This window comes from Limulus polyphemus, unplaced genomic scaffold (assembly GCF_000517525.1).
Source record: "Limulus polyphemus unplaced genomic scaffold, Limulus_polyphemus-2.1.2 Scaffold120, whole genome shotgun sequence".
Lineage (NCBI taxonomy): Eukaryota > Metazoa > Arthropoda > Merostomata > Xiphosura > Limulidae > Limulus > Limulus polyphemus.
The window spans coordinates 493,376-520,398 of record NW_013665730.1 but is presented as its reverse complement, the minus strand read 5'-3'; the positions used below and the strand labels follow the sequence as shown (position 1 = coordinate 520,398).

The following is a 27,023-nucleotide window of genomic DNA, read 5'->3' as shown; positions in this document are numbered from 1 at the left end:
CCCTAAGACGGTGGAGAGAGTAGCAGATAGCCCACTGTGTGGCTTTGCGCTGAAACAAAAACAGTTAATCATTTAATTTATCATAACAATGTATTATTCACTTCTACTATCATATTATTCATCATTTCCAAAAAAATGATATTTTAATCAACGAGTTTCTTTAGTTCTGAAAAGAAAGAGGATCCATCTATTCAAAAACAACATTGAATAGTCAATTTATGCGTAAGTTACTTTTAATAGCTTCGCACATTTCAACAGATTATTTAAATATGCATATCTTGTATAAAGCGTACATAGTTAAGATTTACTTTACTTTACAGTACGAAACTTCCAACAAAAGGTCCATACTGTTTTGTATAATGTTTTGGACTGAGCGTGGCCTTGTGGTTGGCATGCTGGAGTGTCATTATAAGAGTTCATGGTTCGCATCCGATTGCTGCAAAAACGCATGCACTCTGTGTTTTGGGGCTGAGGGTGCACCATAAAAGTGACATTCAAATCACACATTTTAATCAGAGGAGCCCAAAAGTTGGCAGTGGGTGTTGTTGACTATTTGTACTTGCTTTAGTCAATCAGTTCAAAATTAAGGACATATAACACTTGCTTTACTTGAATTTCATTAAAATAAAATATTTAATTTATTTTTCATCTTTTCTAAACAATTATGCTAAAAGTGTTTTTACACATGTTTTACGATACTGCATTTTTTTCTTTCTTTCAGCATCTGTTAAATTGAAATTGAAAAGATTTATCAGACGTCTAGATAACTGGTCATAACATTGTTGCAATGACGATCAGCAGTAGAAAATTAAGAAAAGTTGCAAAGCTGGCTTTAAAAACGATCCCATGCTTCTTCGCTATCACCATCTTTTATCGGGTGGTAATAATTAACAGTGTCCCTTTGTTGATTCACAATCAGTACCTGGACTCCACGCAAGCTAACAGAAGTAGCACAGACTCTCCCATCATTAAAGCGAAAGAAAAGCGTGTGAATGCAAGTCCATTGGTAGCGATAAATGCGACGTACAACAAAACAAATTTATCAGTGCATCAAGTTTATTTTAGTAAAACTCCAGAACTGACAAGGACTATAATGAACGAAGTATCAAAGATAAATTACACTATAAGTGACAAGACTTTGAACAAAGTAGTCAACATAACCTGTTTTGGTAAAACTCACGACCTTTATTGCGTATTGGAAAACTCATACAAGGCTGAAAAAACAGCTGGTTTTAACAGCACTGTGACATTAACCACTCAGGCTACATCTGGGTTCGAGTATCACGTGGAACAACTTTGTCGTCGATGGCAAGGTCCGATATCAGTCGCGCTTTATGTTCCTGCAGATGATTTTCGACAATCCCGAGAAAACATTGAATATTTGCGAGATTGTGGTCATCGATGTGTAAGACATTGGGTGACGTGGCATTTGTTTTATGACCTGTTACACCCACCCACAACTACGTTGCTGGAATCAACCAGAATCTTAACAAACACGGCCTGGAAAACTAATGGTTCAAGAACTGGGAGAAGTAAATCTAAATGCAAGTCTAAACCATTATTTAATACTGAATCGTACGTACGACGCAAAGTCCTTCCTTATCCTATTAATGTAGCTCGAAACATTGCAAGGATGGCTGCCAAAACGCATTACGTCTTTGCATCAGATATCGAACTATATCCGAGTGAGAATATAATCCCTCGATTCATTCGCCTTATTGATGACTTGAAAAATAAAACGCCAAATTTCTCAACAAAGCGCCAAGTATTTGTTTTGCCTGTTTTTGAGGTACAACTTGGTACAGAACCACCAACGAAGAAACCAGATTTAAAACTACTTATGGAAAAAAAAGTTGCCATTCCTTTTCACTACTACTTTTGCAGGATGTGTCACATGATTCCTAAGCTATCCCAATGGTTAGAAATCCAAGGATCGCCAGTTAAACTAAATATTTTCCTTAGCACAAAACGAAGAAGAATCGGGAAATACTCTGGGTGGGAACCATTTTTCATTGGGACCAATAAGGATCCGCTTTTTGAAGAGAGGATGTCATGGAACGGAAAATATAATAAAATGCAAGTGGTAAGCAGACAGAAACATGTTTATTATATAGCTTATGGTAACAATTGTTATGTATTGACAAAAATTTTGCTTGTTCTTATATTTTGTAATGAAAGTTTTTTCTATAAATATTTTAATATCAACACCTCTTGTTTTTACGAAACGATTTTTTATTTTTGATAAAGACAAGTCTGTGCCAGTTAAATAAAGGCCGAAGAAGTATTAAAATGAAATAAAATGTTAAGTTTTTAAATTGCGAAATAGTAAAATTACTAATCATTTCAAATTTTGAATTTATTCTCACTTTTTATGTACATATTGGAACTACAGAAATAGACGTAACCAACAATTTGAATTACATTGACATAAAGTCTATTTATTTACTTATATTACTTAAAAGTTTAAAATTCCTAATTAAATTTATGTGATAATTTTTTGAAATTGTAGAAGAAACTAATTATTTTAGGTGACTGTTAGACTAGGAGAGTCAACAACAACATGTACGTCATTAAATGTTTACGAAACGTTCTATGATTTGAAAGTTCGTATTGTACACAAGAATTCAGTTCATAGATTTTATAATTTCTTGCAACCGATATTTTTACTTTTTTACATTTCAACAAGTGAAAAGGTAAAGGTTTCCTATCTATTTAATGCATTTGTAACTAATTATGCAGTTTTAATTAACAACATTTACCTGTAAACATGTTCCAACGTTTCTTTAATGTTTAAATTTTTCATTTGTATGAACGTAATTGTGATTGTGAAAGATTTATTTATGCGGTTTTAATTTTATCAATTAAAACGGCATAATTAGTTACAAATGCATTAAATAAATAAAAAACTTTTGTCTTTTTTTTTTTTGGAATGTATAAAAATTTACTTGAAATATCAATATTACAATATTTTAGTTCAAAACATAAGTAATTTTTGGAATTATATTTTAAAACTTAACTTTATCAACTGAGATTAAGGTTTAGTAGGCTCAGACTGAGGAGACTATTTATATTTTGAAACCCTAAGGTGGAACTATTTTTCGTTGTTCTACACTTAAAAACACAAGTTTCACAAAACACGTGCCCCGCAGTGGCACAGCGGTATGTCTGCGGACTTACAACGCTAAAAACCGGGTTTCGATATCCGTGGTGGGCAGAGCACAGATAGCCCATTGCGTAGCTTTGTGCTTAATTACAAACAAACTGTATCTGCGGTATCATCAGTTGGCAAGAAAACGTTGAAGATCTTTACTTCTCAACATACGGTTTTACTCTACATATGACATTATAATTAGGAAATAAATATTGCTTAGTTTTAGTTAAATTTAAAACATGTATAAATGTGTCTGAAAGATTATGGCGTAACTGGGTGTGTTTATTGGACTTGCCAGTTGTCGTTCTGCATGCGCATCTTGTTATTTCAAATCCCAGGAAGTACAGTATATGTAAAAGTATTAGTCACAAAATGTTTTTCTTTACCTGATTACAATATTCAGTCAACCTCGAATGGTTAGAAAAACTTCTCTTGTTTAATATAGTGACATCGTGTAGGGGCAAGAATATCTGGAGTAAATAGAAACAAGCTGAAGAGTTTGTTTTTTTCTCAGTTATCTTTGCAAATCGTGGATTGGAAGCTAGTGTAAATTTAATTATGTATGCGGATTATGGGCTGGGAGTTAGTGTAAAGTTAATTACCTACGAAGTCATGGGTTGGTGTAAAGTTAGGGTTAGTACTGAGAAAATTTTGGAATTTTACTCAAATTATTCCCATCCTATTCCTCAGTTGTTTAGCGGTGAACTTGAGGGCTTATGAGGGTTCTATCACTGTGGTGTGCATAGCGCAGATAATCCATTATGTAGCGTTCCGGTTAACAACAAAACAAATAAAAAATATTAATCCAAGAGAAAAATCATGTATTTTATGTAACCAGTAGTGTTGGAGATAATAGCACTATGTGTTCGTTCTTAAACTCTGAACTATTAGACTGGATAGTCTTTGTAATATGGTGACAAACTATTACAAGAATGGATAACAAAGGGATATTTAATAGTAAAGCGGATATGGTTTATGTTTTCACTGGCTAATATTGGATATAAATTGGTATCAGAGGATTAGTTTGTTTTGAATTTCGCGCAAAGCTACACGAGGGCTATCTGCGCTAGACGTCCCTAATTTAGCAGTGTAAGACTAGAGGGAAGGCAGCTAGTCATCACCACCCACCGCCAACTCTTGGGCTACTCTTTTACCAACGAATAGTGGGATTGACCGTCACGTTATAACGCCCCACGGCTGAAAGGGCGAGCATGTTTGGTGTGACGGGGATTCGAACCCGCGACCCTCAGATTGCGCCCTAACCACCTGGCCATGCCGGGCCCATCAGAGAATTAACCTGGCAATAAAAGCCTCTGACTTTTCGTAAGAAAGAAAGCAGTAATTCATTGCACGTTGAAACATGTAAAACATAGTTACTCTGAATAACAACTTTACATGATCTATATTGACATCGAGCCTATTTTCATTGTGTTATACATCAATAGTATAGTGAGAAATCGGAGATCACTGAGTAAGTGTAAGTTTAAAGAATTAACCGGAATTATATTGTACAGCAGTTAACACGTTTATTACTAAGGCTAGCATATAAACTTTCTTCTTTTTTTAAACGTTGAACGCTTGGCTGAGGAAAATAATCTTAGGAATTGTGGGAAATATCTTAAGATCCTTTTCAAGTAACTAGCCATTCAATAAGTCAACGGCAGGCGCTGGGATCGGGGATATTGAAGATGTTGTTAAATTGTTCAGCCCTTTATGAAACAGAATTGACGTGATATCTCAGTTAATAAATACCATTTATATGAATAACTTTTCTAACCCATTTAATATAATTTCAGTCTTTATTTTTTAATCATCTTAATTTTTCGTTTTTGGCATTTGGTTGATTGTCGAACTATAATTTGGATTCTTTAATTTTAGACTCTGTAAAAACAAAAAAAAATAAGTGTTAACTTTTTGTATAAACAGTTTTTTCCTGATGATACATTGTTATCATTATGCACTTTAGGCTTTAGAGCTGTGTTTCCAAAACTACGACCTCCATGTTCTCGACGACGCTTTCCTAGTCCATGCACCCGGAATCAAGAGGATCGATGTTGACCGGAAGAAGTTAAGATTGCCTTTTGTTGGCAAGAATTTCAATATCTTTAAACAAATCATGGGTGAGTTACAACAAAAATATCCGGATAGAATAAACTGCTGAAGAAAAAACATTATTATCTAAACCCCCCCCCCCCCGAAACAAATATAAATCACATTAGTAATCTGAAGTTTCGTAGTAGAAGTTTAATTTTTGAAAATGAAAGAAAGCAATATATACAATTTTTCTGTCATACAACTGCCACAACATTATTAGTTTAACAAATAGTCGTCTTGGTCTTCTGATACAGTTTTTAATTTGATTGTTAAAACTTCATTCAAAAGCCATTTTACTGTCTTTATTAGAAATTTTTTGGAATAATTAATTGTGAGTTACTGCATACGTGTAATAAAACTTTTGGTGTTGTAATTTTGTATTTATATTTAGATATTTATTTATTGCTAAAATATTTAATAGCACATTTGACGGCCAAAGAAATACTTGTCCATCTACGCAAAAAGTTGTTTACTTTAATTATTTTTCCAAATTCTTCAGAATAATGAATATTTGTACTGTTTTCTTTCTTTTTTTTTAATAAACTATCATTTACTTGATTCTTCATTTCTTTTACAGTACACTAAAGCACTGTTTGCTTTGCACAACGGTAACATTCACGTTATGTGTTTCTCATTTGGCTTGTTTGTTTGTTTTAAGTTAAGCACAAAGCTACACAAAGGCTATCTGGGCTCTGCCCACCACGGGTATCGAAACCCGGTTTCTAGCGTTGTAAGTCCGCAGACATGCCGCTGTGCCACTGAGGGGCCTCATTTGGCTGCTGTGTTTCAAGTGTAGCGAGGCTAATAGTTTGTCCATTTAACACGCACTTTCTGCCAATTATCGCTATATTTTTATGATACAAAATACTGAAGTAATGCTTACTACACTCACACATCAGTTACGATTTCAAGCAGATATGCAAAAAAAACATATTCTTTTTAATACAGAAAAAAAATTTCATATGCAGAAGCTGTTATAACTAGACAGTTCTACACATTGTCTAGATTGATACAATTGTGATTCACGTACATTAAATTAGACAAAGCAAAGTAAGAATTAATAGCAGATAATATACTAAATGAAACGATACTTTATTTACTTACAATTTCTGAATTTCTTTACTCCACTGTTGACGAGTGAGTTATGAAGAAATTTATCTGTTAATTTGTGGTGAACTTTAATTGAAGCGAAAACACTAGTTATATCATTGTTTATTTCTAATATAGAAATAACAAGATTAAAAACAAAACTTTTTTCCAGACTAATAATTCGTTAAATTTACTAAACAGTACCTCAAATGTTTTATAATTTTATCACATTTCGATTTTATAAAAACATATTAAAGATCGCTTACTCGGGGTTAAAAAGTTATAGCTTTATTAAAGTAGTTTTTGAAAAGCATGATATTTACTAGCATTTATGTACTGCTTCAAAACATTCAAGTTGATTGGTAGTAGAAAAATCTCACCTGTCTTCTTCAGTCTTTAATTCAATCCCCCCCATTGGCACAGCGGTATGTCTGTGGACTTACAATAGTCCATTGTGTAGTTATGTACATAACTTCAAACAAACAAACAATGCCCGCCATGGCCAGGTGGTTAGGGTGCTCGACTCGCAATCTGCGGGTCGCGGGTTCGAATCTTTGGTATTCTCTTTCTTTCAGTCGTAGGGGCGTTATAGTTTGACGGTCAATCCCACTATTCGTTGGTAAATGAGTAGCCCAAGAGTTGGCGGTGGGTGGTGGTGACTAGCTGCCTTCCCTCTAGTCTTACACTGCTAAATTAGGGACAGCTAGCGCAGATAGCTTCAAGTTGAGCTTTTAAATAGAGTCAAAACATGTCATTTCGAGTAATTATATATATATATAAATATTTAAGAAGAGATAAAATAGTTAGATACCAAAGATTCAGTGTAACATGACAAAAAGTAAGTCAATGGTAAAAGCTTGTTTAAATACTTGCAGAAATAAACACTTCATATTGTGTAGGTTTTTAGAAAGGTGAAAAAAGAAACAGTCTGTATTCTATTACTTTCATTTCTTAGAATATATAACATTTGTATTATGTGGCTTTTATTTGGAAAATAAAAAATAAGTTTTTACCAAAACGTTTCACGTTCTTGTTTTAAACATTATGTATGTAGAAGTGACTTCTTTCGTAAAAATATATGTACCAGAACACACTAGACTTATTCGGTATAATGCTCAAATTCGAGATTCTATCTCAGTGTTGGGCATAGTGCACATAGTACAATGTGCAGTTACACACTAAGATTGGAACTGATAGAAAATTACGAACTAGTATTATGAGTTAGCAATGTATCGAATTACACATTTGAAACAGTTACTCGTATACATTAAAAGAAAAATGTACAATATGTGTGAGCCACTTGGAAATGTTGGCTACTATACATAGTAAATAATCTAAATCTGTTTGTTTTAAAGCTGAGCCATATTGGGCTGTTTCCTGTGTCCACCATGGAGAATCGAACCCCGAATTTTAGCGTTGTAAGTCATTAAATTTACCACAGTCCTACCAGGGGACATAATCTAAAATAGACATATTTATACAAAAAGTAAATATATTAATACTATATTTTTACACTTGAAAAATATTCCTAAAAATAAAACTGCCCAGCAAAAGTTATAGCATTTAGCAATATGGCATATCATATCAGAGCAAAAGTATATTTCTATGTTTGACTTTGTGTAATAAAATTCCTTCGATATAGCTGTTCAAACTTTTAGTATTTCACGAAAGTATATCTCTCTTTCCCTGGTAAACAGCATCATGTGGCGATATTAGCCTTACAGTATAGCTTTCATATTAAGTTAACATCTGATAAAAGTATGTTTCTATGTAGCAAACAGCATGAAGTGTTTGGCTAAATTAGCAACGCCGTAGAATTATTGAATCAAACTAACATCTCAGAAAAGTATATTTCTTGGTTGCTAATAACATCATTTGGCAGTATTAATTCTATAGAATAACTATTCAGTCCAATTAGCATCTCACAAAAGTATATTTCTTGGCTGCTAATAACATCGTTTGACAGTATTAATTATGTAGTATAACTATTCAGTCCAATTAGTATCTCACAAAAGTATATTTCTTGGTTGCTAATAACATCATTTGGCAGTATTAATTCTATAGAATAACTATTCAGTCCAATTAGCATCTCATAAAAGTATATTTCTTGGTTGCTAATAACATCGTTTGGCAGTATTAATTCTGTAGTATAACTATTCAGTCCAATTAGCATCTCACAAAAGTACATTTCTCTGTAACAAACAGCTTCAAACGGTTGGGTATATTAGTAATGTCATAGAAAAATCAATCATATTAACATCTCAAAAAAGTAGATTTTTCTCTAACAAACAGCATTATTTGGTACTGCAATAGAACTAAGCAGTTATATCTGAAGCACAGAAAAACACAACATAGGATAAACTTGCAAAAAATCACCTTTGCAACAGGTGGCTTCGCCAGATTTCACCTGCTTAATATAACTTTTTATAGCGATGTTAGTGTGCCGGGCTACGTGGTGTTCCAGAAAAAAACTCCGAACTTTCAGCTGTGGTCACGTTATAAAAGTAACAGTAGATATTGCTGACTGGCTGCATTCTATTTGGTCAGTCGTTCAAAATTAGGGACGGCTATATCTGAACCTTCGTGGTATCTTATATGGCCTTTATCCTATGTGCATATAAAGTACCATTAAGAATAAAAATACCAATACGTCATCGCGAATTTCTATATAGTAATATTTCTGTTATTTCTTCAATAATGTTGGTTAACAGATAGCTTTGTTCTAGAGTTTGGACTTTCAGATATCTTTCTCCTGATCACGGTCACGGAGTTCATCCTCTTCTGTCAAAGATAATGTAAAAAGAAAAGTTGTTATTTTAGCGCAAACTACACAATGGGCTATCTGCTGTCGGTCCACAGCGTGAATGGAACCCCATCTTTTAGCGTTGTAAGTCCATAAGCTTACTGCTAACCCACCAGGTGAGAAAACAAAAGGAGGAGTAAATAACACTTTAGAGAGCAAATATTGAAAAATCACCGAGTTATTTTTTTTCCTTTTACAGATATATTCATTATTCTTGGCGAAAGTTACACTTAAAAGTGCTCCCCAGTGGCACAGCGGTATGTCTGCGGACTTACAACGCTAGAATCCGGGTTTCGATACCTGTGGTGGGCAGAGCACAGATAGACCATTGTGTAGCTTTGTGCTTAATTACAAACAAACAAACAATTAAAAGTAAAAATATTATCGTAATAAAAAATTCAGAAGACATGAAAGATAGCTTAAATACATTAAATAAAATCACCATCTGTAACACTTCGAAAATTACTTGACGTACTCTAAATCTTTTGACGCACTTCAACGGAAAAGAATTGCTATTAACAAAGAAAATATTCAAGAGGAAACTAAGAACCTGATCCCTGCGATACTTCATTTCAAAAGCAGAAAGATTTATTAAATATTATATCTTCCAAAGTTGTATTGCAGTTACCAAAATATGTATAAAATAAAAGTCCAATGACTAACAACATCGAAAGCATTTTTAACCTCAAAGAAAACAAAAGTGTTAACTTGATTACACCTATACTCCAGATAGAGTATCTGTCACTTTATAAACCTGATTACTGTTAGAATCTCCGTAGAGTTTCTGTTAAATGAACTGTTTGAAATTGCTCACAGTAACAGTGGTGTATTTATTGAAATAATTTCACTTTCGCAATAGATCTAGAATACATCAGTTGTTAGCTGCCCTTTTATATCTCCAAATGTGAGCTGTTGTGCATGTAACTTTTTCATGGGTTTTTCATATTATTCATAGGTTTAGCACAACGTTTTTCAAGGTTAGTGATGTCTAATCGAATACTGTCTTTGGCATGCAATATAAAACCTTCTAACTGTTGAATTATTATAGGGAAAGTGAATTCCTTTTAGGTGAAAGAAATTGAATAGTGTCAACTGCAAATGGTCTTTTTTTCTCCATATCCCATACAGTATGTCGTTACAATGTTTCAATAAATTCCATCAAAATAGACACATCTTTATTGATGCATTGTATAGATTAAATGCATTCTAAGATGTTCTTCATACTTCAAAGTTATTGTAAAGATAAGACAAATACTCGTATTCTTAGTTTAGGTATCTTGAAGTTGTTTGTTATACAATTTTATTCATCGGCACCATGTAAAGGAATTTTAATTATCTTCCTTGACCATCACGGAAATCTCACTATTAAAAGTGCCTACTGCTGCCATTCCTGCAAATAATTTTACAGTAAATATCATACGCCAGGTGATTTTTGCAGTCAGTTTGTTATCTGGCATTCACGATTTAAATACAGTGCCGTGCAAAAGTATTCACGTCTAACAATAATGTCACATTTTGATGAAATACAATTAATGTAAACAATTATTTTAATGAATTTATTTTTATTCAAAATTCTAATGATCAAACTTAACAATGTTATTTGTGAAAGAGATTGAATGTCAGCAAAACCTGCAAAGAAAATATATAAACTGAAATTTTTTGATTGCATAAGTATTCAGCCCCCCCTAAGTCAGTACTTGGTGGAAATATCTTTGGTAGCAATTACTACTGTGAGTCTTTTTGGATAAGTCTCTACCAGCTTTGCATAATGGAATGGCGTAATTTTTGTCCATTCTCCCTAGTAAACTTGCCCCAATTCTGACAAGTTCGTTGGGATCGTTGATGGACTGCAATCTTCATATCTCGCCATAAATCTTCTATGGGATTCAAGTCAAGACTTTGGCTGGGCCACTCCAGGACATTCACTTTCTTCTTTTGATACCACTCCAGTGTGGCTTTGGCCTTGAGCTGCTGAAATGTGAATTTTCGAACCAGTTTTGTATTCTTGGCTGACTCAAGCAAGTTTTCTTTAAGATTCGCCTGTACTTTGCACCACCCATCTTCCCCTCAATACTGACAAGCTTCCCAGTCTTTGTTGATGAGAAAAATTCCCAAAGCATGATGCTGCTACCACCATGCTTGACAGTTGAAATGGTGTTGACTGGATGATGTGCTGTGTTTAGCTTACGTGTTGAACACTGGCTCCCATCTCAGGCATGGAACTTTGCAAGTCTTTTAAATTCACAGTGGCATCCCTAATCAGTTTCCTGCTTGTCAGTCTGCGTAGTTTGAGAGAGCGGACTGATCTTGGTAGTGACTGGGTGGTATGAAGCACATTCCACTTCTTTATGATCGACTTCACTGTACTCAAAGGGATAATCACTGACTTTGAAATTTTATTGTAACCTTCTCTTGATCTGTGCTTCTCTACCACTTTATCCCTGACGTGTTTTGGAAAGCTCCTTGGTCTTCATGGTTGGTGTGTCGTATCACTATGTGAGTTGTGGCTTGAACAGATGCATTTACTCTGAAGTCAAGTTAAACCACTTTTATTACACATAAACAAAGACTATTACACTAATTATGTGCTCCTTCAAACTAATCTTTTGCACCTGAACTGATTTAGAGTTGCCGTAGCTAGGGGTTAAATACTTATGCGATTGAGAATATTCCAATTTTTTTGAAAATCTAACGTACGTAATATCAGAGTTTTTTAGCTTTCTTAGTTTGGAGTAGATTGTGTAGATTCTAAATATAAAGTCCCATTTGAAAGTATCATGATTGCAAGCTCAGACAGCAACAAAATGTAGAAACAATGCATGGGGGAGGATGAAACGTTTGCAAGGCACTGTACTTAACAAAATATGGGCAGCACTATGAACTTGGACGGAAAAGTGTGCACAGTGACTTAATGTTGGAAACAAATCAGAACTTAAACAGTACTTAATAAATGCTGATATCTTGTAGAACATTATTTTTCCGGTGAGTACATGGATTTATTGAAATAGAAAATGATCTATATTCTATTGTGTAGGTGTTTTGACGCAGCTTCTACTGTGTAGTCACTAGCACCCGTAAGAAAATAACGTTGAAGCAACATTTTTCTTGAGTGTAGTAAATATCTGATCATATTATTTTGCTTATTTGTTTTTGAATTTCGCGCAAAGCTACTCGAGAGATATCTGCACTAGCCGTCCCTAATTTAACACCTAGTCAACACCACTCATCGCCAACTCTTATGCTACTCTTTTACCAACGAATAGTGGGATTGACTTTCAAATTATAACGCTCCACTGTTGAAAGGGCGAGCATGTTCAGTGATAGGGGTTCGAACCCGCAACCCGAAGATTGAGAGGCGAGTACCCTAACCATCAGGCCATGCAGCCTATTTGATTTGAACAGAACTTTTATCTTATGAAGTACATGTATCATGTCAAAAAATTACATGCCATGGTAGTCGAGATAGAACACACGCCTTTATTCAAAAATTATTGACCAGTGCACAGTTTAAACGGTGGAACAATAAACTGCTGGAAGATCTGTCTTGCTTCTTTTGTTGTATATTCCTCCTTGCCATTATGCAAGAAACGCACACTCGGAGTAAAATCAATTCTTGGTAAGGGAAAGTCACCCTTCTTTTCTGGGGCCATTTTCATTTGGTAGTTCACGTAAAAACTGAATCAAAGAATCTTTCACTCTATTAAGGTAATGAGCAATGTCTAAATACTAATAATGTTTTGATTTAGTACTGTTATTTGTTTGACGACATTTGTTTCCTTAAACTATTCTTACTGTTTGACGCTATACAGATGTTCAATATAGTGGCATATTGATGCTAAATATGCAGTGTTAATTCTACAGCATGCTTTATTTGTTAGTTTTATATTCATGCATTCATTGGAGAAAATACCTCAGTTCTTTTTTTTTTCTCACTGCTATAACCATGTTTGTTGCACCTTTAAGGAATTATGGATATGAAAAAAGAGAAGATAAAACTGAGTGATGCTAAGGAAGAACTCTAAATGGGCTCGGAATAGTTTTTTTTTTGTCGAAATTTGAGTGCTTGCCAGTTCTACACTTCAACAGAAAATCTTTCTTAAATTACGATTAACATATAAATAAGTTTATTATATAAACCTAGTCACAAGTTTAAGTAAAATATTTTATCATACTTGGGCAGACCTTTTTTTCCTTCATTATCCTATGATGAAGTTGGAACATGTGTTAAAAGATGATCATATTACCGATCATATAAGTCACTGATCGTAGCACAGACTAATTGTTAGAAATTACCAGACTCAACTGCTTAAACTAAATGTTTCGGTTTTCTTTGTCTATTTCTCTCTACCATTATCCACTTTTTAAGCCCAAGATAAAATAATCAAGGGGGTGGAATCAATCTTTGAAATACATCTTACTTCGTGACGTTGTTTATGCAAAAACTGTGTCGAATTTGTCCTTCTACTATAACAATGGGTGATGCCCGATAACTAGTGATTTACTCTAAAACTCATTTATTTCATGGCATTTGTTTCCCTAAAGACTTCTCAATATATCGTCCATATGTAAGATTACACCTTTTTCTTGAATGTTTGACTTCAATGGGTTTGCAATCAATCTCTATTTGGTATAAACAAACTTTCCATTTCCTCACATTTCATAATTTTATGTTTTAAGTTGAACTATTCAGCGAACTGTACTGTTGCTTAGTTTACTAAACTCTATCCAATCAACAATTACATTCAGCTGAGATCGGGTAATAAAATTAAGTTTGTCCTGGGGTGTGATAACTGACACTTAGGGATTTATTGATCAAAATTATGTTTGATGACAAAACAAAGAAAATGTTCATGTTTTTTAGTGTACTAAATTCACGTCTGTTCTATTTCTATCACCCATATACCATGTTTCATAAATACAATGGTAAATTATATTTTTTATTTAACTGAAATCATGTTAAGACTTGCAATTTTCACTTGTCAAATTTCTTGCTTCATCATTTAAGGCAATTTACAACCCCATAGATGGTGCTTGGCCAGAATTAGATTTCATTTTAAGTAAGCATGTGACAAGGCACTGATTCTATAAGCCTGCTGAAGTTTTACAAAAAAAAAGTGTAATATTTATATGCTTCTCAGGAAAATTGTTTTGTTTATTTGTTGTTAAGCCCAAAGCTACACATTAGGCTATCTGTGCTTTGCCCACCGCGGGCATCGAAACTCGATCTTTTTTTCTAGCGTTATTAGCCCTCATACTTACTACTAATCCACTGGGGGGCCCGAGAGAATTGGACATTACTCCTAAATTCAGTAAGTCTTTGTTTCTCAATTAATCTTTACTATAATCATTACTACATCTCATCAGTTTTCAAGGCAAACTATAATTTTTTTTATATGCAGTAATAAAGTTGATGTACTTGTTGATTAAAACTATCACAAGTTACAATTCGTTGGGAAACTTTGGAGAAAAGGCATGAGGCGTCCTATATCTTCATTTAACTGTATGGAGAAGAACAAAGGCATGAGGTGTCCTAAATCTTCATTTAACTCTATGGAGAAGAACAAAGGCATGAGGTGTCCTAAATCTTCATTTAACTCTATGGAGAAGAACAAAGACATGAGGCGTCCTATATCTTCATTTAACTGTATGGAGAAGAACAAAGGCATGAGGTGTCCTAAATCTTCATTTAACTCTATGGAGAAGAACAAAGACATGAGGTGTCCTAAATCTTCATTTAACTGTATGGAGAAGAACAAAGACATGAGGTGTCCTAAATCTTCATTTAACTCTATGGAGAAGAACAAAGACATGAGGAGTCCTAAATCTTCATTCAGCTCTTTGAGTGTTTGAACATTCCATTTCCTCAGGTCTTAAACATAGCTCTTGAGATAGTTTTTGATTATTCATTCTTATCCGATTGTTCAGAGAAGGTATTCATGACTGTTAATTGGTTGAAAATGTTCCTTTTATGTTTACAATAAAATGCATAATATATTTTTCACTCTTCCGCCTATTTAGTTGAAAATAAACCTTTTTTGTACACTGACTATATTATAATAGCATGATTTGTTTGAGTTGGGTAAAAAAAAAGTGTTTATTTTTGTTTTAATTCCGTGTGTCCACAAATATTTGCAGTTGGATATGTTTACGTGGTGTCTTCAGATAGTGGACATATGGCACAAAGACTAGCGAAGTCCTTGTAGAATCTGGGACTACAGGTGGCAGTGCGTTGTGGTGTTTTTCTGATTTTGTTTTTAACTAATAAACTAGGATGCAGGTGATCTTAATGATCAACTTTCTAGATAGCTGTGCAAGTGTTTTACTGCGTGTATTTAATTCTTAATTCTGTCTTCAACAGATCTTCATGGATGAAAACCTGTCCACCCACACCTTTTTGAAATGTAGTAGTCTTGTCATCTACATTTTATTTACCCCGATGTGTATAAGAGGATTGAGAAGGGTTAGCTTTCACAAATGAGTGAAAAGAGATAGTTCATCTCTGACCGTTCAAGGGGCAACCCCCATTGAGCACCCTTCGTGGACAAACAAACAGCATCCCTAAATAAATGTTTTTTGCAGAGCATTATTCTCACCATCTCAAAAGTGTTATATAGTATATGTGACGGAATATCCCGCCCAAACAAAAGACTCACGCAACACCCTTGACTCTGAAAATTTTATAACCAATTTTTTTTTTTGTTGAGCTTTATGCCTGATATCAGTGATATTAACAACAATCTGTTATTCATTAACCCATCCTGCATCATATAAGTGGATAAATTATCTTGGTTTATTTGTTTTGAATTTCGCGCAAAGCTACACGAGGGTTATCTGCACTGGCCGCCCCTAATTTAGCAGTGTAAGACTAGAGGGAAGGCAGCTAGTCATCAACTCTTAGACTACTCTTTTACCAACGAATAGTGGGATTGACCGTCACATTATAACGCCCCTGCGGCTGAAAGGAAGAGCATGTTTGGTGTGACGGAGATTCGAACCCGCGACCCACAGATTGCGAGTCGAGCGCCCTAACCCCCTGCCCGTGCCCGGCCACTAGTAATATTTATATCTATAGCCAACAGCATATCTGTGTTAATTTTATGTTCGTTACTTGAGATTTTTTTTTCAAACGGTAGTAATTTTGAGTAACTTTTTTGTATTTATAATTTGTTCGTTTTTGGTTTTACTATTTATTTTTACATACCTTTCTTGGTTTTGCCCATTCATTCGTCTGTCTTATTGTTCTAATTTTGTCAGTTTGTTTTCAATTTTACGTCTCATTATTGTACTTTCCTGTATGAATTCTTATGATAATATTAAATAAACTGAAATGTACTGAGAGTTTACTGTAACTGTTTTGGAGGTCAACCCTACAAATTTACCGATCACTGAATTAGATTCATTTGGAATTGACAAATGACTCACAGGTTCACTGAAAAATAAGAACTTGAAATTTCATTGGGAATAAAGACATATTGAAAAAGCTAGGTTTAAAAATTTAAGAAAATAAATATATATACTAACCCTGAAGAACCCGCGAAGTTCTCTTATAATTAGCTGGAGTGTGAAGGACGTTTTTTACTAACATCATTAAGAAAATATTAAGTTTCTTTTTCAATAAAGTAGTCTCGATTCCATTTACGACTACAGTGTTGTTTATCTCTACAAATATTTTATCCCTAACTTCCTGCTAAGGTATAAGTCGTCCTCAATAACTCTTACTTTTATAGTAGAATTATCTATTTCTAGAAATCCTGTATAATTCTTGATTAGCCTAACATCATTCACGCTTTTGAAATAAACACTGGTTTAACACTAGAAAAATACGCCTACTGGCAAAGCATTTTATACATAATTATAGATAATAATTCACATTAATTTGTCTTTCAGAAAAATATAAAGTAAGTTTTAAAACTTATCATAAGAAATAACTTCCAAATTTAAAAGAATACGTGTAATTAACAGAGACTTGTTGTTTAAACTATTATCCTCCGATCCGAACATGATTTGCAAAAGGTTTATTTTCGATCATAATATTGCAAAATCTTAATTTTAGAATCCTTGTGTAATGCTAACTATACTTTGATAAATATTAAATCCCCAGAGTGACTTATAAGTGATGTCTGTTTGTACTATTGACAACACAGGTTCTCATACAAGTTTTGTAGTCTTACATCAAAGCATGTTTATTATTTAGTCATTATTTTTCAAAAATGTTAAACTACCAGCACATTCCAGACACTTTTCTGTATAAAAGATAAAGAACATTTTGTGTTTAAAATATTAATTCCCACCCAAACACTGCCGCTTAATTAGAAGTATTTTCAGGCAACGTTTCTTCCACACCTAAACCAACTTATTGTCAATGAACTTATGCCACATCCCAGCAATGCCTATCAGTTCAATTTGTGTAAAAGTTGTTCATTCACTATCAGCCAAATTGTTCTTTGTAAGAAAGATAAAAGTCTGTCTTGTCACGAGTTGCTAAGTATAATCAAGGGTTTATATATATATATAGACTGAAGAAGATATAGAACACCAAGGAATAAATACAATTTAGGTTTATACTTCTTTATACGATGGCTAGATGTCATTTGTTTCAGAAAATCGCGCAAAGCTACACGAGTGCTTCTACCCTAATTTTGAGCTCTAAGCTAGATGGAAGGAAGCTACTCAACAATGCCCACCCTAAACTCTTTAGCTACTTGTTTTCTGACAGAACAGTAAGATTTGATCGACACTGTTGCTATACACCCGCAGCCACAAAGCAAGGAGCACGTTTTAGTGGCTAGGATTCATCATCCACGAATCGCCAGACGTACAGTCTCTACTTGGAATGCTAATAATTATGCTACACGTAGCCTAGTGAATAAACATGTGTGTGTGTATAAAAGAGAAATGCAAGTGTTTCTCAGTTTCAGAGTTGATAATAATGCAGTCTATTTTCAGATGTTCTATTTATGTTGTAGTATATGATATGACGACCAAGTAGTTGAATCCGGGAGATATGTTTATACACATAAATAGCCAGTATTTGCATTATTCAAAATAGTTCTAAGTGTATAACGCTATTAATATAGATGTTACTTTGTGTCCCAAATTGAAATTTTAGCCAAAAGCCAGATAACCTGAACAAAATGTAGGTTACCCTAAATGTGATTTGATTTACATTTCTTTATTCTGTTTTATCCGAAGAGAGCTGACTTATATTTTTTAAATTTGACATTGTGTTTATTATTTTGTCTGAGAGTTTAAAACAATTTTCCTCATAAAACTGTGGATGTTCAATATTAGAACTTCTCATATTATTTGGAACATATTGTAGTCCAGTGGTAGGTTGATGCGCCCCCCCCCCGTGGCACAGCGGTATGTCTGCGGGCTTACAACACTAGAATCTGGGTTTCGATACCCGTGGTGGGCAGAGCACAGATAGTCCATTGTGTAGTTTTGTGCTTAATTACATACAAACAAATCTTAGGTTGTTACTTAAGAATAAGCACAACGTAATTGTTGTTAACTTAAGCGCGCGTATATTTTTGGTGCTATAATTAACTAAAAACGACCACATTTATCTGTACTAGTCTTACTATTACCCAACATGATCCAATTTACTTCAATTAGTTATCTTTTGTTTATCAAGCAAAGATTCACAGAGAACTCTATCTTACTTTAGATGGACATTAATGATTCCTGAGTAACTGGAACACCACAGGGATATTAGACGCCTTAACTGATTTCTTTGTTCTCAATGTCGCTTATGAATAGCAAATTAAGATTCAGACTCAATAATGGAAAAAAAAGCAAATTCTTCATTGACTAAAATAGGTTTACAATTTGAAATGGCAAATTCGTTCTGTGTTTACAAAGAACTATTTCTCTTTGGTAAAATGTAAATAATAGTGATTATTTTTATAGAAAATCCTGGGCAATAAATTCAAAATGATTTTAATGTCAAAATCATTGATCAGCTTAATGTTCCGCAAGTACAGTGTACTGAATACTGGAAATACATTTAAAGATTGTAATAACATCATAATCATAGGTCAAATCAAGTACTATATCATCACAATAACCATAACATTAGAATTGTTTCTCAGTTTATTAAAATATTCTTTCAACATAGTGACCACAATATTAATCATTACACTTTCTTACACATTTCTTATGCAACTTGCAAGATATTGGCGGATTATTAAGAGCTTTCTTAGTCCAGCAACATTAATAACCTAATCGCATGCCTTTATTTTTTTAGAAACACTTGCAGGAAAATTTGCATCATAGTATATCATAATCGTTGTTCAAAATGAAAGAGATACATTTCAGAACAATATAGTCAACACAATTAACAATGACCAGTTTTTACACTCTTAAAAAACTGTGGGTTTACACTTTTGTGAGTGTGAAGTACTGATACAGAGAGTTATACCCCAAAAAGTATGAATTGGCACCCTTCGTTGGAAAAGACAATTTTACGCCAACAGTAAAATGATGAAATAATAAATATTAATATTTTTAAGAAGCCCTACTTCATACTAGTAAACTTACTTGTAAATCTATAATGTCTTCTAAGAGTATGTTCATAAAACTTTATTGTACTCATAAAATTATCTAAATGTAAGTGATCCTGTTTACAGTTTTTATTTTCAATTTTCACATACCATTTTCATGACTTTCCGTTCTTTTTATAAATGAACACTTTCAAATGCATAGCAGAAGTGTGAACTTATATTTATTACAACTTTAAGGGTGTGAATTTCCATTTTATGAACACTAAGAGGTGTGTGTTTGTTTGAAAAATATTTTCATTTACATATATATGAAAGACCGTTACTTTTATTCTAATGAACCTCTTAGAGCACAATTATATATATAAATATTTTAGTATTCTTATTCTGAGTGTTCATTTCCAAATTCTTAAAAACAACTCAAATGGAAATATTATATGCCCCAAGAACAAAGATAATTAAACTTGCTCTAGAAGCCATCTGACGCACCTCCTTTTCTATAATCGGCATTAGCGTACAACGTTCCACTTTTTTTACGGGCAATTCCCATAATGAACGAGCTACGCCCAGAAATCTCTGTAACGTTGTGTCCCTTTCTCTTTAGTCCTTCCAATAGTTCCTATTCAATATATACACATAATAACAAAGTTTTTACGAGTCTAGTTAAGAAAAAGGTTTGATGAAAGTGCAACAAAAAGATTAAAATTCTCTTTAAAGGAAGATTTCAAAGGTTAAATCATCAAAATATTTGGTTAAACTTTATTTACTTCATGTGTAAAGATCTTGAATATAAGGAACATAACGTATAAGGAAATTTACGTAAGTTTATTGAAAGTCAAAACGACTTTAAAATTTAAACTGATATTGCATGTTTGGGTTTATAATATGTAATTAGACTCCTGATTATTGTTTATACCTAGCAAACCAGAAAATTTTAACGTTTTGGTCAAAACATTAAAAATGCACTATCATAAATCCAGCTGAAAATATACTACAGCAGTCTTAAGTTTTAAACTGTCTTAGTTGGTAAACCATATTCCCTTTAGTAACAGGTTAGATTAAACTTCACACTTCATGTAATCACTTCATATTTAATTTCTAAAAGAAAGGTAAGCACAATTGAAGCTCCAGAATTATCCGAATGAATGAATCACATATATTATGTTAAAGAAAAATTCAGGCTGTTGAAAGAAGCAATGTTTTGATCGTTTTCCTAAGCAGTGACAGGATGATAATAACTCTAAATAAACTGTATGTCAGCATGTCTTTCATATGATAATATTGTGTAGAAATTAATATGAGCAATGAATCATGTTATATACGAAGTAAACTAAATAGTGCAATGAGCTTCAACCACATTTGATAATTTATTGTGAACTGATAGTGCAGATCTTTTCCAATTCCTGATGACGATCTAGCCTAGCAATTCGAAAATTCAACAAAATATTTCAGTGAATGAAGCTGGATGCACTATTATAATATTTGAGAGGTGAATGAAGGCAGTTTAATTTAATTTATTTTATGCATAGCATTTCTTAATCTTTTATTGTTAAATTGATTAATATGTCTTCAGCCAAGTTATTTTATTTGTATAACAATAAATATGTTTATTTCCTTTGAATATTCTAGCAATGTCATCTGAGAACGCCTTGCGTCCAAAGTGGATATAGGTACATGGAATGCTTTACTGTACTTCTCTGATCTAATATTCTAAGTTTAATAGAGAAATATAAAATGTAAATCTTGTTTGATATTGCTTAGTTTGATTTTATTTTCTGTTCAGTTTTGAAACATTTATTTGTAAAACTCATAGTTTTTTTCGTAGCGTAAATAAACTTTTTTGTTTGAGTTTTCATTCATTATTCTATTTCTCTTTCAACATTAACTAAGACTAATGGCAAGGTAATTTTATTTTAAGAGCAATCCTAGTTAAGGCCCTATAATGTCTCTGTGGACTTTATTTTAAATCATCCAACATCCTATCTAGCAAGTTTTTGTGGATACATATATGTCTTACAAATGTCATACAAACTATGAACGAATATATTTACAATAGTTTATTTTATGACATACCTATAATAGGAACAGGCTGTATGTACAAAACTGCCTGGTGGACAGAATCCAAAGAAATTCACGGCATCTAACAGTTATCTTACAAAGCTTAAGGTTTATCATCATAGTTAAAGATGACAAGGATCTGTACACGTAGGACAAGTAAGTACTAATGGAAATCATATTGTAAAAAAAGTAACAAAGGTCTCTTGTCCTGAACATGTTCTACCTTTTAATTGTCTTGACGTGTTGTACAGCAGAGTTTCTACAGATACAGAACCAGTTACCTTCTGTTAGTATATTTAATGATGTACTTCTTACCTCAGGAAAGTTAGGTTCGTACATAATAGTGTTCGGAATCAGTTGATGGTGGATACGTGGGCTATCGATGGCATTCTTGATACTCAACCCTGCCCGCAAGTTTAGGATGCTGACCTAGAGTGTTCAACAATATTACATATAAGGAAGTTACCTTAGACCATATTTTTTAAAACATTAACACACCAACTTTCTTTTTACTGAGATTTGTACTGTCAACAATGTTTCATCAGTTGTAGTATTGCAATATCATCGATGAGTGTGTTGTTTTGACATTAAAGTACATATATATATATTTATGTATAGCTATTTGTCTTTAATTGACGGGTTGCTACATATGTCTATTGCAATGTATTACCGAAAGTAATAGTTTTCAAAAACCAATTTTAATAATAAAATTATAGTGAAAACAGCATTGTTGATTGATATATTTTACTTACTAGTGTAGTTGCTGTTGTAATTTTGGTGCCCCCTGTTCCGCCTATCACGAGCCTGATGTTTCCATTGCCATCAACCACTATTGTCGGAGACATTGAAGAAAAAGGACGTTTTCCAGGGGATATCTTGTTGTACTTTGATGGCACAATGCCATATGCATTGGTAATGTTAGGAGAACTGAAGTCATCCATTTCGTTGTTGAAAACAATTCCAGTTGATATGGAAGCTTTCTTACTCCCAAAGCTGAAAAAAATACTTATTGAATTTTTCATGAAGTGAATGATTTATCAGAACAAAACAATTTAGTTGTACTGGCACAAAATGTATGCAAGTGCAAATACGTTAACTAATTAATACTTAGAATGCGTTGATAGGTGTGATTAAACATAATGCTTATAATGCTACAAACGTCAGAGCCATGATTGCACGCACCAAAACGTATGATTACTTCACAAGTAGGTAAAGACAGGCGTCAAAAATGTAACTAACGATTTAAAAGTAGATGCAAACGTAAGCCTTTAAAATTCAAGGTATAAACAGGTTTACAGTATATAATGTATTTTTATAGTTTTAAGTAAATAATAAAAGGAATAAAATGAAATTGTAACACAATAAAGTATGCTTACTAAGAATTGATGGTACTGGACACAGCAACAGCATCGCCATTAGGAGCAACTATGGAAAGGTGAGAGGTGCCCCAATCTGCTTGGATAAACGGTTCTACTCCGTAATGACTTGGATCAAATGTTTGGTTGTCATAAATATTATTTTTAGTTTCTTTAGCAAATTCCTTAGACGCGAGTTCCTGCACAAGCTGTAAAGATTTATACAGATCTTATTTTTTCCTCAGTTATGTAATAACTTCTATAAATCCACATTACTGAAATATTTTATTCCTGTATACAGAACTAGTTATAAGTAGAATACTCTTTATGTTTATTCAAAAATTTACTAAACAAACACTGCTAGTAATTCACCAGTAAAACGAATATGAGGTTGTTTTTTTTTAATAACTGTGGTTTTAAAATAACAACTAATAAGGTCCCGGGTAATAACATTCATAAAAATTTATAACTGAGTAAAATAAAAAAAATTAAACTAATAATTTACTTTCATATATAACAAATATTTTAATAAGCAGAATAGGAAGTAAATAACGTTACAAAACATTCTTCGGTTTGGGGTTAGTTTTGTTTATAGTTTTATACAGTCATGACTCTTTTTTTTTTATTTTGTTGTTATTTTCCGCAAGTTTTATGTTGATAAACAGGTAGAATATTATCGTTTAAATTAAGAATAAGTTTTTACTAAGTATCAGAACAACTAATTAAGATAAAATAGTAATGAAGTATCTAACCTTATAAATTCATTTACTTTTTCATGAAAATGCTAAAGTAAAACCAAAATTGAAATCAATGTTTCTTATTCTTTAAACATTTTTTTTCGAATTCCTAAAATAACTCTATCTACAATATATTATCTTTAGTACTGCTTTATTTGTCCTTAAAATGAATTAAACTGAAAGCAAATATTAGATGTTACCCTGTACATTTGCACGTAGCTGTTATAAAAAAAATATAGTACGTAAAAGAAAAACATATGCTCACTTATAAAACAAACAAGTTTTTAAAACATTCTTAACATTCTTGCTACCTTACTAATGCGTTCATACTGAGATGAGGATGCATCAACTCCTGGATCCTCAAGCTCTGTTCGTTTAGCATAAGCATACTTAAAAGCTTCAATCATTCGATGATAGTTTTGTACTTTTTTATTATTAGTTGAGAAGCTTGTTTCATTAAATCCATACTCATCCAAGGTGTTAATCATATAGCTGAGTAAAGCTCCACTTCCAGGTGGAGGAACACCATAGAATGTTAGATTATCATGGGATTGTGTTTGTAAACCGCTGATAAGAAAAAAAATTCCCCTTATCTCAAATTCTTACAAATGTTGTTGATCTGAACACAATATCTCCTAGTAATCATTTCAATGCACAAAAAAACACGAACTTTTGACAACAGTCTGCTAACAGTGGCAAATGTTGTTCAACCTGACACGTCGAGTTACGGTCATTTATCGAGGTTAATTGGGTTCAAAATGGCCCGCCTAGTTTAGTTTTTTTAATCGAGGTTAAATTGGTTCTAAATGACACATCTAGTTAAGTTTTTTTTTTTATCGAGGTTAAATGTTGTTCAACCTGACACGTAGAGTTAAGGTTGTTTATCGAGGTTAATTGGGTTTAAAATGGCACGCCTAGTTTAGTTTTTTTATCGAGGTTAAATGTTGTCCAACCTGACACGTAGAGTTAAGGTTGTTTATCGTGGTTAAATGTTGTTCATCCTGACACGTACAGTTAAGATTGTTTATCGTGGTTAAATGTTGTTCATCCTGACACGTAGAGTTAAGGTTGTTTATCGAGATTAAAGGTGGTTCAATCTGATATCAGGTGGCAATTCTAGTAAAGTGACTGTTAGTGTAGAATAATGTGCTAATATGATTAAATCACATGAATAATTCTCCTCATTTACAGGAGGAATTGTCACAGCAGAAGACTTTATGAACTACAAACCACAATGGCAGAAACCAACTGTAACTGATAGAGACTCCATCATTTCCTAATGAACCAAGTGCTGACAAAACATAAAAATGACCCATAACTCCTGAAGATGTTTTGTTGTTGTTTAGTAACTAAGGTTTGGAGTTCTGGTACCGCTGGCAGATATATTTCTGGATCATACATTTATAGTTTGAAGTCGTTAATTTCTGACTCATCAAACAAATTCTTTAACAAACTACTTGTTGTTTTTTTTTGTTTGTTTTATGTTTCTAGAGCAAAACACAAAAATAGTTCACAATTGTGATTTATGACCAAGTGTTTGACCATTAGTTTGCCTTTTTGAACCTAAATATGACGACTATCAAGAATTTAATTTTTCGAACACGGTCTTAGGCAGCTTCTTGTCATATTTGGAAGAGGGGGCTTATTGTGCTACATGTTAACTAACTTCAGCAACTATTTGTTCCTTAAGTCTTAGCTGTATATTAATTATATTATTAAAAATTCCAAAATCACTAAGTGACTACTATTAGAGTTTGCATCAAATGTCCATATGTTCGTCATATTTTTTAATTTTAATCCACAGTTAATTTCCAATATTTAGTTATTAAAATTGTTTACTTAAATGTGTGTTTTTGGTACATTGACGTGATACATGATGAAGAAAATAGTATTTGTTAAAACTGTAAAACGTGAATCTTTTTTTTTAAACTAATCAGGTTAAGGTAGCATATATATTTATATCAATAAAAAGGTACAAACAAAATGGAAAATGGCCAAAATTTCCTTTATCAGGTATGTTAACGGATTTCTAGCATTAGCTGTTATCTAAGTTTTTACATGTAAGGTTTCTGAATAAACATTTAAATTTTTTAATGAAAACTTGCTCAAACATGTAATGTATTTGTGTTTTAAAACTTTACAACGAGTGTTTATCGTTTACAGGTTTGTATTGCTGTTTCTGCCAGTATTCTACGTTCATTGCTGTGTGTTACCATTATTATGTGCGCTGTAATTTTATTGCCACGAACTTAATTTACAGATTTGTTCTATATTCTCTTGAGCTTTTAAATATGTCTATACTTCCTCATTCCGTACGTACTTTGTTTTCACTTTTTAACTGAATCTTACTAATCTGTATACAATCTTTACGCTAGTCTTTCTTTACTACCTTTTGGGCCAATACAGACAAACTTTGTGAAGCAGTTGTTTTGATTAAAGTAAACTAATTTGTTTAAGTCTTTTTCAACTTTAAAAGAATATTTTTTATGTTTTATTGATTAAATAATTGTACTGTGGTACCTATGTATGCACACTTTGTTTAAATAAACGTGTTATTTTAACTTCCAACCCAATTAAGTTTCTCTTTTTCACTTTTCTAACACACAGAGTTAATCTTCACTGTTTTTTCTTTCTTCTTAGAATTAACTTATTACAAGCTTATAGTGAGCGTATGCTTATGTAATCTCAGTTCTGTTAAAAGAAAATTGTTGGTACTTTCTTTAAAGGATGGTAAGTGTTAAACATACAGGACTGTTTAAGGTAATAAATAATGTTATGATTTAAATGGCTTAAGTATAGCGCGAGTGTTAAGTTTACTTATTTTTTGAAGAAATGGTTTATCGCAGATTTGTTTACGTAACTGTTTTCAAGCCATACGTTATGTAGTTCAATTGTTGTGAATTGCCGATTGTTGAATTATTGCGTCATTTTACTAGGACCTTCTAAGTTTTTCTAGTTGTTTTAATTGAGTATTATTGCATCATAACATCTTGTAGTGTGTAGAACGTTTTAGGTTTCAGTCAGGCTATAAATACGCGCACAAAATGTAGTTATACAGTTAGATAGATAGCTAGATCTAAATTGTTTGATTATGAGATTAGGCATAAGGGTAGATAGTAGCTGTTTCTGAAGTGAATTATCACAGATTATATTGTAATAATAATAATATGTAGAAGAAATAATATGTCTTGACATTTGTGTTCTAAAGTAACTGAACCAACCTGTGTGGACTTT

The 27,023-nt window shown here is 32.8% G+C and overlaps 2 protein-coding genes across 2 annotated transcripts in view; one reads left to right on the top strand and one right to left on the bottom strand.

The window, feature by feature from the left end:
• The first annotated feature begins 1,093 nt into the window (after positions 1-1,093).
• On the top strand, positions 1,094-5,327 carry LOC106472378 (beta-1,4-glucuronyltransferase 1-like). Its single transcript, XM_022401848.1, has 2 exons — positions 1,094-2,083; positions 5,118-5,327. Exons 1-2 carry the CDS (start codon positions 1,094-1,096, stop codon positions 5,310-5,312), a joined length of 1,185 nt encoding a protein of 394 aa, XP_022257556.1. The 3' UTR covers positions 5,313-5,327.
• A 13,734-nt stretch (positions 5,328-19,061) lies between these two features.
• The window catches only part of LOC106472368 (gamma-glutamyltranspeptidase 1-like), a 26,833-nt gene continuing 18,871 nt past the window's right edge, over positions 19,062-27,023 (bottom strand). The window contains exons 6-10 of the mRNA XM_013933010.2: positions 24,101-24,356; positions 23,074-23,261; positions 22,450-22,690; positions 22,013-22,126; positions 19,062-20,258 (exon numbers count right to left, since the gene is read on the bottom strand). Of these exons, the coding sequence (XP_013788464.2) occupies positions 20,109-20,258; positions 22,013-22,126; positions 22,450-22,690; positions 23,074-23,261; positions 24,101-24,356 (949 nt within the window). The 3' untranslated portion in view covers positions 19,062-20,108. The remainder of the gene's footprint in view (positions 20,259-22,012; positions 22,127-22,449; positions 22,691-23,073; positions 23,262-24,100; positions 24,357-27,023) is intronic.

Excerpts from the sequence above, each read along its gene's own strand:
- LOC106472378 (XM_022401848.1), top strand. The coding sequence starts at position 1,094 with ATGAACGAAGTATCAAAGATAAATTACACTATAAGTGACAAGACTTTG. Across the intron at positions 2,084-5,117 it reads AATATAATAAAATGCAAGTG|GCTTTAGAGCTGTGTTTCCA; the intron begins GTAAGCAGACAG and ends TATGCACTTTAG.